Source organism: Lissotriton helveticus, chromosome 3_1, assembly GCF_964261635.1.
Source record: "Lissotriton helveticus chromosome 3_1, aLisHel1.1, whole genome shotgun sequence".
In the NCBI taxonomy this organism is placed as follows: domain Eukaryota; kingdom Metazoa; phylum Chordata; class Amphibia; order Caudata; family Salamandridae; genus Lissotriton; species Lissotriton helveticus.
In genome coordinates this window covers 1,135,179,747-1,135,192,516 of record NC_136061.1, presented here as the reverse complement: position 1 = coordinate 1,135,192,516, position 12,770 = coordinate 1,135,179,747, and the positions used below count along the sequence as shown (strand labels likewise).

At 42.4% G+C, this 12,770-nt stretch overlaps 1 protein-coding gene across 9 annotated transcripts in view; it reads left to right on the top strand.

The window, feature by feature from the left end:
- The window catches only part of FMNL2 (formin like 2), a 569,063-nt gene that overhangs the window by 470,913 nt on the left and 85,380 nt on the right, over positions 1–12,770 (top strand). For all 9 annotated transcript variants that reach the window (XR_013608767.1, XR_013608766.1, XM_078681739.1 and 6 more), the window contains 4 exons: positions 588–737; positions 5,242–5,343; positions 6,437–6,740; positions 10,012–10,227. Coding sequence is in view for 7 of the 9 variants with exons in the window: in XM_078681739.1 (XP_078537865.1) it covers positions 588–737; positions 5,242–5,343; positions 6,437–6,740; positions 10,012–10,227 (772 nt within the window). In the remaining 2 variants the exon portion in view is untranslated. The remainder of the gene's footprint in view (positions 1–587; positions 738–5,241; positions 5,344–6,436; positions 6,741–10,011; positions 10,228–12,770) is intronic.

Below are 12,770 nucleotides of genomic sequence, written 5' to 3'. Positions count from 1 at the left end.
GCAGTACACAGTATGGTAATGGTGGCACACAGCCAATGGTTCGCGTTGCACGCTCAGATGTTTATTCTTTTCCTAGTTTATGCTTAGAAGTAAAGGTGTGACACATAGACCGCAGTACCTATAACACGCCCTTTGCTTTATTACCATGTGTAGCCTGGATGGTGCAGTTAATAAATAACCTACCATTTCCCCTTCCTGCTGCAGGTGTAATGTAATGCTATTGGATTGCTACTGAATACTCAGTATTTATGGAAAGCGCTGTGTCCTACTTGATTCCTAGTGCAGGTGTTTGGTGTGTGTGATGTCTCGGCTACTCTTCAACAGAAAACAACAGTTCCGAAAATGTACTTCTAAGACCTATTGCAGACGTTAGTAAAATCCATGGGTGGTTGATGAGTGGTCCATGTGCTGATGCGCTGTGTGCATTGATTTTATTAACTCCAGTGATCTATATGGCACGTAACTACATTCAAGTCGATATAAAAGCCCACCAGAATATTTTGTACCTTTCCTGTTTCAAGATCCAGAAGTCTGCAATGGATTGTTTGTCTGCATAACTCACTATTGTACCTGTTTCTGACTTTTAGAAGCTGAAACACACGGAGAGCGACAAGCTGCAAGTCCAGATTCAGGCATACTTGGACAACGTGTTTGACGTGGGCGCACTGCTTGAAGATGCTGAAACCAAGAATGCGGCACTGGAAAGAGTTGAAGAACTGGAAGAAAATATTTCTCATGTAATTTCATATCAGAAAGTTTTTTGCTATTGCTTAACTATTGCCAAAGTCTTGTGGGCAATCCAAGCTTGCCCAGCTCTGACAGACACTGCAGCCTGCTTACTTAAAGCGAGAGGAACTTCACTTTTAATATCCTGTGTAGACCCCTTGATGGGTGTGGGGGCTGCCAACAAAAGCATCTAGATGGGTGGCAGGTGCCTGGTTGAAACTCTTTTCCTGACCCTTAGAGCCTAACCACCAAAGCTGAAAATATCATTGTCAAAAGATGGCGGTGTTAGGAGCTTTTCGGCTTTCTCTCTATGTATTTGGCGTTTTGGAAGCATTTTAACCCTCACATGACCTATTTCTGGCGATGCTTAGGAACTTACTTTTAATCGAAGAAAACACTTCCTGTTCCAAAGAGAGGCTGAAGCGTGACCAATAAGCAAGCCTGCTCTCCACCCTTGTCAGCAGGTCATGAAAAGGACCCTCACCTTCATCTTCCTAGCACGTAAATGCAGGTAGACCCTAGCATGTAAATGCAGGTAGACGGGCCCGGTGTTTGAGCACTTTTTAACAAGCACAGACTTATTTAACAAAATACTTTACAATAGTCGTCACACATGAGATTTGTTAGATTGGTTATGAAATTTCATCCCTGACCTCAACCCTTCATCACTGACGTGCTCTATAAAAACTAGAGAGAACCTTTCCTTTGCACATTGTGTAACCAGGAAGTATTGTGTTTCTTAAAAATAATCCCATTTATGCACTGTATTTTCAAGTGCCAATTTAAAACCCATTTGCCAGATTTCTCCTTCTACCTAATCTACTAAAATAGTCCTGTAGGAGTGGGGACATTGAGAGGAAGTATTGTTCATGATCCAAGGTCTATGGTAAGGGCACCAAAACCATGCATTTAGCTTCCAAAATCTATTGTGTCCCCCGCGGGGTTGGTGCAGGGCAACCTGAGTTTAACCCCTTCGATGCTGGTGACGGAACCGTTCCGTCACCAGTCACGGCTGAGCTGTGCTGATGACGGGACGGTTCCGTCACGACCACGCCCTGTTCTGGAATGTCCAGCACAGGTGCGGAATCGGCGCCGCGGTCAAGGTGTTAAATTGAGTTTAGGCTCCGGGTTAGTTTATAAGGGAAGTTAGATCCAGTGCCAGTGTGCCCAGTTGGTAAAGGCTTAGGTGCGTGATCTCAGGTAGTGCCCTTTCCCATCTTTAATGCAGTTTTTTTTTTTTATTCAAACAACTGCTAAAACGGTGCATTTCAGATAGTTTTTGTTCTGCAGTTCCAAGGCATGTACTTGAAAATCTGCTGCTAAGCTCTGCGTTCTTTGTCAAGTCGGAAGACCATTTGGCAACCGGGAAATCAGGGTTAAAATATCGGCTTCCTCGCTTAACCAAATTGTTTGAGATTATTCAGATCTAGTTATTTCACCCAGTCTCATGTTCCTAGGTTGAAAGCACCTTTAAGTAATTCAGTTAAAGAGTTTGCACTTTTTAAAACCTTTTTGTCTATTGTTTAGTAGGCAATAGTGTTTCTCTATCTTCTACAACAATATTGGTCAAAAGTAGGGGACACAAAAAAAACTCTCGGCTCACTGTTCTCTCGGGGCATCGTCATTAGGGCGGGGGAGGAACCCATGAATGTTTCTAAGTTTCAATTTCAATAAATGTTACTCCATGAAGTGATTTTACGTACTAAATTAAATCACCTCCAAATGTTGAAGAAACACCTTCACATTTTAAAATCCCTACCATAATTTTACAGAGCGCGTTTTTGAATAATTTGTGTGCTAGCTATTTTGATAGCTCTGCTATCACATTGGCTCAGAGGACCAAACTGAGCCACTGACTTAGCTCCCCCTATGAATTTGCTGGTTTGCCTCCCTCCACTTCCGCATGACAAGGCGAAGCACTTCTGCCCCCTGAAACTGCACGAGGTGAGTTCTATGCACTCATGATATTAAATTAATGCCATTAGCAATGTGGCAGTGGTAAGATATCTGCCATCTTCAAATGTCAGAGTTTAGCCCTGCCACCAAAAAGTCGCATTTCGTGAATGAAGGAGAAAACCGAACTCGTATGGAAGGTGTTCCTTCAGGACTAAATGCTACAAATTCTCCAGCAGCAAATCTAATCCTCAGGATTATTTGGTGGTAGTTCATATATTAAATTGTCTGATTATGTATTGACACTAATAAGTCCCTGGTTAAGTTAAACCTCTGCATGACTACAGTTTGAAAAAGTAGCTATGTAGCACAATATCACATATTGCAAAGATCCTTTTCTTTGCATCGGTCAGTATTTTTAGTTTTTTACAGAAAGAAAAATCTGTGTTAATATTTTGACAAAGTAAACAAAACAACAAATCTTACAACGATTCTTCCAGTTGCAAAATAACACCGACCATTGTAAGAAGAATGGTAAAATCGCACACCATTGCCATATATGGTAAGAAGCCAAATAGCACCGCCCTGAAAATTAACAGCACATGAACAGTTTACGTAACCCTGCCCTTGGTGTTCCCCATGATTGGTAAAACACGTTGTACTGATTTTATTTTAGTACAAGTCCAGATGCTTTCATTTATCAGGCGGTGTCATAGAACGCCATAATGCAAGATGTGTAATACTGTTTCCATACACAGTGAGCCTTTTTTATAATTTTCAAAACAATAAGCAACCATCACACAAGCCCTGTGTCTGGCAAGCACCCTGAAACAATTCAGTTATGCGTTGCTCGCTATACAAAGCCTATGAATACATTAATCTAGTAATGGCTGCGAACAAGATGCGTGTTCATTTTCCAATGCCAAACTCATGCATGTTGAAAACCGAGGTTTGCTCTATGGTTTTAATAATTTTCAAATAGTCGTGCATTCTGGGAATTGCAGGACAAAAAGCATGCTTTAAGTGCCCTTGCTTTATTTTTGTGCAGTACTCATAGCTGTTATGGTTGAAGAATGAGTGTGGATTCTCTTTAGAAGCAGTAATTATAATTTCTATGGGGATCATGTACTGCCTGGAATCAGTTTAAAAGTGGGATATTGCAAAGATCTCAAAATACTATTCTGACCATTGTGCCAAGGTAGGATTGATCCCACGCGATCTGCTAAGTTCACAGTTTAACTGACCAGCTTTAGGGGGGTATATGGTGGCTTAACCCTGCTGGTGGGTGGTTCTGAGGGACTTGGATCAAAGACAATCTCTTTGAAAACTATTACCGTATTATGGAGCAACTTGGTTGGCTGGTGTCTAGAATATTAACAGAGCCCATTAGAGTAAGTTTCTTTGGAAATGCAGGCAGTCTATTTGTGTCTGATTTCTGCCTCCCAGATGCATACGTTTCTATGGAAATCTCGACATTTGCCAGGCGAGTCTTCTTCTTAGAGGTACTTGGATTGGGAGTGGGTACCACAGTGGGTTGCTGGGTGTGGTAGGGTTGGTCGGTGCGGGTGGGCTACATAGACTCCTGCGCATTGTATGTTCCCTCGGATCTGGGAGGTGGAGAGATGTGGGCTAGGCTTTGCTTGTGCCCACAACCTCTGTCGGGAAGTCCCTCAGATTTAGCAGGTTTTGGATCACACTCAATTAAACTGGATGTTGTGCTGTTGGGCCTGGCAATTTTAGGACTAGTAACATCGAATCTCTGGTGACCGGGTGCTGCAGTAAACCAAACCAAGAGCATTAAAAATAATGCAAACTATTAATACAATGGTCCCTAGATGTGAAATGAGTGTATGCACTGGTGTCCGTATGATCAATACAATTGTGTGTATACATTTTGTCAACATTCATGCTTCTCAGTTGTGATCTACGCTATACATACAGTAAGCACAATCACTAGGTGGGCGATGGTTTTTCCTTTTCTCTTTAAGTCATATACTACTAATAAAGACAAGAGACACCTGGGGAATCACTGTTTGACCTTTGCAAAGGTTTGTGGTCCAGCATTGTGATGATTTGAAACAATATGATTTGTAATACAATAAAAACACTATCTAATATATGCAGTAGTGTGTAACAATATATATGATTAATCTTAGTACAGATGGTGCAGCTCTCAAAACCATTTGTACCGTATAAAAATTCAATGATTTAAATCACTATCAGTTGTGGCACACTATGTATGCTGGAATTGCGATACCCATGCTGGGCATTTCACTCCGACAAGCTTGTAATCGGTGACTGATCCTGAATAATTTAGAGTTTGACCATGAGCCATTTAGATGTTACTATGAGAGGACCCTACTTTTAATTACACTGATAAAACAAATAATAAATGGAATAAACAATGTAATAATATGATTGTCAGCTCTACCTCGCGATTCTTTATTTTGACCACACATACCCCCATTACATCTGTCTGGATCCAGTCACTGCCTGTCACATTTTGACCCATAGTCACTTTAATCTGCATGTTATGATCACACTGGAGATACAGCGGATAACCATTGGTGGATGACTTGCTAGTGTGTTATGACTCTTACAGAACTTTTTTCATGATTTTAGCTATCTGAAAAGCTGTTGGACACGGAAAATGAGGCCATGTCAAAAATTGTGGAACTGGAAAAACAGCTTATGCAGAGGAACAAGGAACTGGAAGTTGTCAGGGTGAGTTTGACTCATAAGGGAACATGGTTGTACACCAGAGTCACTTTTTTATTTTCTACCATACCAAGAATATATTTGCAGATTGAACACTTCTCAATTTGTGTGGCATGCCAAAAAGATCGCCACTTATTTAAAAGGATTGGTGGAGATCATATTGCCCAATTGTGTATTAGAGTTGCACACTACTTCTCAACATATACTATTACACCCTTCATGAGATTATTGTCCATGTACTACGCCAACATCTTCACGGTCAAGGGGTGTGCAACTACATTTTGAGAAAAGGGAATTTAATTATAAGAGTTTTGCTGAATTTGTATTTAATTTTATGCAAACATTTAGCTGCCACTACAAGAATTGAGTATATCCTGGAGTAAACCAGAAATAGCTACATGTGTATCACACTTATATGAAGGTAACATCATTCAGTATGTTGAGGGCCTGCTGTATAGATGTGCGCTTAACTTGCGGGTAACAGGTTGAAATTCTTATAGCCGTCACAGCCTTTTATCTTTGCTCCACCTAATTAAATTAGTACCATTGAGTTAATTACGCATACTATTTAGAGTCAAAGACATTGTAGCATTACATGAGCACCAGTTTCAGTTTGATAGGAGGTACGATGAAATTTGGCTACATCAGTCACCATTATTTTCCATAGGTGACTAGCTATATATTGTCTTTATCAGCAGAGTAAAAATACGTCCTCTGGTTACCTGAAGTCATGTGCAGTTACTCAAAATCTTGACCTGTAGATGGCAAACTATAGATAACAAACTTAAGGCCTCATTACTGCTGGCCCACTAATCATAATTCAGGCACAAACTCCAGTTGACATCCAAAGCAGAACTCTGAGATTTGTGGTTATTATCTCATATCTGAAATATTTCCTTTTGAAAAACATTGCTGCAATGTGTAGGGGAAACATTGCCTGAAGAGTCCAAACATGCACATATCAGAAGCGTAAACTGAGCATAATATACTTAATTCCTGGCCGAAACAGTATTTTATACCATCATCCATAGGAGGGACTGCATATGTTGTACTGTAATGTGTTTTCAGTTGTCATCTTCACGGATGCTCTCTTCTGCAGGAAGTTTACAAAGATGCAAACACCCAAGTTCACACCCTTCGAAAAATGGTGAAGGAGAAGGAAGAGGCTATTCAAAGGCAGTCAACGCTGGAGAAAAAGATCCATGAACTTGAGAAACAAGGGAGCATTAAGATTCAAAAGAAAGGGGACGGCGACATCTCAATTCTGCCTGTTTCATCATCTGCATCTGGGTCTTCGGGCTCGGATGCTGCAGGTGGTGGTTCTTTGGGATCTGCTTCTGGAGATGTATGTTCTGCAGGGCTGCCACCACCTCCACCACCAATGTGTCAAGGATCTGACGCAAGTAAGAAATGTAAAGTCTCTCACTCAGATAGAAAACTAGTGACATGGTATGGTGTACCGAAAAAAGATTGTTCAGATATTAGGCAATCCAGCCTATTTGTTTATTTTTTATTTTTTGTAAAGACAACATGTTCTTACAGAATTATTAAGGCAACTTACACATATATATTTAATTTATTTAAGTAAAGTTTTTATGAAGCTTGGACCTATATAGTTTGGGGGTTTGAACAGTAAGTTAACAATACATAACATTTGCAAGTGATACTTAAGCATGCTCAACTCAATATAATAAAACACCTGTGCTGGTCCTAGCCTGCTTCCTGATAAAGATGCAATAGCAAATTCCGCATCTAGAGCAGTAAAAAAATGGTCGGCTTGGTCTTGTAGAAAAACAAGATTTTTCTTGACTTTCCTGTCTTCCAGAGCGCATCCATTATGAGTTTCTTTGATGAATCTTGAGATCTAAGCCCTTTTTAGGTCTCACCTGAGCCAGCGCATGCGGTGAAAGACATTTAGTTAGTGGGTTTTTTAAAGTGCTACCATAGTCTTTTCCTGGCCTCAAGCTTGCGGTTACGCGGGCGTGCACGCGCGCAGCCGCCATCTGTCTTTCCTCCGTCATGGCTCATAAAGCCTTACAGCGCTCTCCCAAGCGCGTCGCTCTGCCCCTCCCCCACCACAGAGCGTGTCTCTGCGATAACTTTCGCTTTCACGGCCGCGCGGCCAATGCTTGTATTATTTTGCCTCTGAGAGCGGAGGTCAGCTGCAGTTCTTGGGGCACGTGAAGAGCTTTGAAATAAGCAGCCTTCTTTCACCTGCTCTGCAGGGAAGTGTTGTGTGCTACCCAATCTTATCTCCTCGCTTGCCGCGGGAGTGCCTGAGAAGCGTCAAGTCCTCCTATGGATTAAACATCATAAACTTCCTCTGATCTCTTCCAAGACTCACTAACTTCTCTTGCCACACGGTATGGAGCGAGTCTGTGAAAAGCCTGTGCTTCATCGGCTCTGTGGGCTTCAGTGCTTGTATTATTTCTCCTGGCTTCAATGCTTGTATTATTTCGCCTCTGAGAGCGGAGGTCAGCTGCAGTTCTTGGGGCACGTGAAGAGCTTTCAAATAAGCAGCCTCCTTTCACCTGCTCTGCAGGGAAGCGTTGTGTGCTGCCCAATCTTGTCTCCTCTCTTGCCGCGGGAGCGCCTGAGATGTGTCAAGTCCTCCTACGGATTAAACATCATAAACTTCCATGGATCTCTTCCAAGACTCGCTAACTGCTCTTGCCACACGGTATGGAGCGAGTCTGTGAAAAGCCAGTGCTTCATCGGCTCTGTGGGCTTCCAGATGCGCACATTTATTAGGTAGTAGGTGTGCAGAGCTACATGTGGCAGTGCCTGTTCACACCATAACAAAACATTTTCTGCTAGCGAGAAAGAGCCTTGCTACAGCTCTTTTTTGGGATATTTGTAATATTTCCCATCTTTGGTTACTTGAACCTCTGTTTCTTTGTCTTCTTAATGCCTGTTCGGGTGCATTGTGCATTTCAGACTCAACAGAGTTTAAACGCTGAACGGACCTGCTCTAACTAAACACTTCTATATATCTTATCCTTGGTTTACCGCCACAAGGCATTTTGTGGTTCTGGAAATGAAGTTGTGAAATTTTCCTCCAAACTGCATCAGAAAAGCCGTTGCGCAACTCTGAAATATTGGCTGTTCGGAGTTGTTCTGGGCTATGGGTGTGCAGATGGCCCCATAAACAAGCATTGGCATAGCCAATAGGTCTCGCAATGGGGACCTTATAACTGTTTAGCCATGTAACAGTTAATGTTGTTGCACAAAGGATATTGTGCTGCATAACTAAATACTTATAAGGTCCAGAAAGCGAGACCTATTGGCTATGCCAATGCTTGTTAACTTTATATTATGAAACTCCTCATGCAAATAGACTTTCAGAAGTCACTGATCCGGGTGGTGGTAGGACGGGCAGACCACCAGACTATTATATATGTCTTACCTGAAAATGTGGTAGAAACTACAAATTACTTCAGCCTAGTTTATTTTATTTATTTATTTTATTTTATTTTGAAAGTTTTATATAGCGTGGACAAGATCCTTGCAGATATCAGAGCGCTTTACAGAGAGAAGTACATGAGGAAGCATAGTCAGACAGATAAATCAATAGGTCAAACAGTACAGATAGGTGGCTAAAAAGCCAAACACGTGAGTAATAAAACAATTAATACAAATAATCAAAAAGTGTCAAACATGTAGCACATATTGGTGCAGAGTACTAACAGTGTTCGAGATAGTAGTTCAGGTGTATTTAGCCATGAGGACACTCAGCAATAACAAATCTTGCTGTCATTGACATTTAAGGTGAGATTGTAATGAAAGTGTATGACGGGCAAAATTTATGATGTAGTTATATAAACTGAAGACCTCATTCATAAGCTTTTCTACTACTCGCTGTTGAACTGGGCTATTGCCCAAAGAAGTGGTCTTTAACTATTGATTTTCAGAAGCTTGATCAGCAGACTTTTACTCTTGTAAAAGTAGCCTAGTACTACAAATAATCTGCCTGTGTGGTAGGGGTTCCAAAGCACTTTACTGACAGGCAAAAGTAGTGGGAATAAGACTAGTATATGGTAGAGGTGGCACTGTAGAAGCCAGTGAAAAACTACACAATCATAAGGTTGGGAATATTTCTATTCATCTTGCAGATTGCTTTCTACCGTGTAAATGCAAGTAAAATTACTCTGTAAAGGCATGAAAAAGTTCCTTTCTGGGGTGTGATGGGGAAGTGGACACCATGATATTTTATGCGGGTGTAGGGTAACTGGTTATTGGCGGAGAACAGAGTTTCCATGGGAAGAATAAAAATCTAAGCAAAAAAATGTTGAAAAGCACTTTTCTGCTAGCCATGCTCATGCACATTGTCTGTTTTGTAGTCGTTCCTCAAGGGTGCACATGGAGAAATTGGAGTACGCATGGAAAATTATGACTTGCTTCGACTTTTATGTATGCTCTTGGGGCTCTTTGTAAGCACCCAACACTCTACACAAATAATATGCAGAAATCTGCGATTCATAGGTTTCTAATATTAGTACAAAATCTTTGTGACTTATACCCGTAATCTGTGAAAGCTGATGAAGAGGGATGGGTTGTGGATTAGTATATGTGGGTCTGGGTTTATGTATGAATTCAATGCATTCAAAGTGAAGTAGAATGATATCAATATATGTTTGTTCTCTGATAGCTGATAATGTATATTTTCGTTGCTAGTGCTTAATGGACCAATGTCCGAAACCATGCCGCCACCTCCACCTCCTCCTCCACCGCCACCTCCTCCTCCACCGCCGGCCCCTCCGCTTCCAGGTCCAGCTGCAGAAGCAGCACCAACTGCACCAACGCCCCCACCCCCACCGCCACCACCACCTGGTGCTCCGCCTCTTCCAGGAACATTCTCCCCAACAGTCATCTTCAACTCAGGGCTAGCAGGTAAGACCCCCAGAGCATTCTTCCTTTCCTCTACCATGTAGTTCTCACTGTGTTTGTTACAGCATCAAGGATTTATACTTTCATTTCCTTCACAAGTGAGGTTGGTATCATTTGCAATGAAAGTATTTCATGTGATCTACTCAAGCAAGATATAGGCTGCCACAGTTGTGTGTAGTATGACTTTGCTTGATGCAAAACAATAAATAATACAGCCTGCCCAGTTTATACAAATGGTATAAATGGTCTATATTTACCTATAGAAGGTAACCTGTTTCCTCCCCTATATAAGAATACATTTTATACAATGTGGAACACCAGGATTATTCTCCGACTAGGGTGTGAAGGTCCCAACGTAATCACAAAATGGTAAGTCAATGTATTAAGATATATTTTCATGTCTGAGACGTCTATAGTTATACCGCACTCTTTTGTTTTATGATTTCCGGTTTCATACCTTCAGAATCTTCCAGCAACTTTGGATGTTTCACCTATTTTCAGGATATACATTTAATGCAGTCTTCCTTTTGTGCTCAGTACTGCTTCTTCTGACCAAACAAATGCATTTATCACTGTTATTATATTTTGTGCGCTGTTCTTACCTTACGCTCATTGCTCTGACTCCCTCCCCGGTCCACCACAGCTCGTTCGTGCTGTTTGTGTGGAGGGAGCGTCATTGTTTAAACCAGCAGGGGGGATTCCTACCCACTTCCTGACGGGGCACACTAGAGCGGCCATTGTGGCAGGGTGACGCTCTAGTGGTTGTTGAGCCCTAGACTATTTCTTGGCAGCATGGCGCCGTCTGCGCCCGTCCGCGGCCAGATGGTGGCCGGGCCAGAGACGCTGTCCGTTCCAGCATTGTTACTAGGTACACTTACAACCACTCAGAGATGATCTCTCTTAGGTCCCCTCCATACCCATGCCCGCCCATCTTGAATCTCGGAGACACTAGGGTAGATTACACATGTCTGCACTGTGGGTTCTCCATAAATGGGGCTAGTCCTCATAGATGCAATGTACCCGACTTTACAACACCCCCTGCCCCTCTGAAGGCGACACTTAATGCCGGGCACATCAACTGCAGGTCTTTGGTCAAACATGCATTGGATATTTGCCAATCTATTACTGATAATAACTGGGATCTGTTATTTCTGACAGACGTGGCTTAGGGAGGACACCAATCCTGCTCTGTCTTTAGCCATCCCTGATGGCTATGGCATTGTTTGTGCTAACAGGCAGAATGGGAAATTGCGGGAGGGGCATTATTTATAAAACTAAATGGGAGATCACAGCATCTCCCTTTGAGCTAGTGGACTCTATGGAGGGGCTATCTTTTTGCATCCGGCTCTCTGCAACTACCTCCTGCTCTGGTCTTCTACTCTATAGACCACCGAGCTCTAGCGTTAATTAAATTGCGAGGCTCGCTGACTATGTTGCGCAAGCCAGTATACGCTACGCTAACTTCACTATCTTAGGGGACCTGAATCTACATGTGGATGATATCTCATGCCCACACAACTCTAATTTTATTGCCACTCTACCAGGATATAACATGACTCAACATGTCTCTGCTCCAGCTCTAAAGCAGGCCATATCTTGGACCTGATCTGTTGTCATTTGCCTGACATCACAGTACGTGCTCCTCTACCTGTGATATGGTCGGATCATTTCCTGATCCCTTTTCAGTCCATGTTGCCCAGCCCAAAGAAAGCTACCTCTATTCCTAAAGAATTTAGAAGGAATTGGAATAATATCACATTGGATCCAATAACGCAATTTACAAAGGACTCTAAGCCCGTCCCCTATAATGATCTTGAGGTCTGCATTTCGCACTTGAATAAGTGGGTTGTGGGGCACCTGAGGCCCTTGCGCCGTTGAAAGTAATGAAATCCCCTAGGTCCTCTCCCTCCGCACCATGGTTTTCGGAGGAGCTTAGACAAAAAAAAAGCGGAATGCAAAATACTAGAATGCAGTTGGAGGCTGACGTATTCTGCAGAAAGCAAGACAGGCTATCGGGCAGCTCTTAAAGAATACCTTAGAATGCTTATTAAAACAACTGAGATTTTTCAGCGGAGAGAATTGATAATGCTAAAAGTGCTTTACCGATCCTTTAGCCCTTACCCACACTCACCACCCCTGACAGAGTCTATGCAACAAACTCTTGAGTTTTTTGAGGAAAAAAATGCTGTGATAAACGCATCATTTCCTGAATCAGGGGAAGAATCCCAGATTCCTATTGATCCTGGCCCTGGGTAGGCCCCCAGTTCAGTCCTCTCGGAGTTTGCAAAAGTATGAAAGGAAGTCTCTCTCCTGGAACTGCAAAAATGCAAATCTGGCTCCCCGAGTGACCCCATGCCAGCTAAACAATATAAAGCTCTGGCGGGGTTCCTCAACCCGCACCTGATCCCCATCTGGAATTCATCACTCGAATTGGGAATCTATCCGATGGCCTGGAAACATGCCTTTCTCCAGCCAATCCTATAAAAAAAGTTAATGCGGATCCGGAAGTTTCTGGTAACTACAGACCCATCTCTCTACTGCCCGCC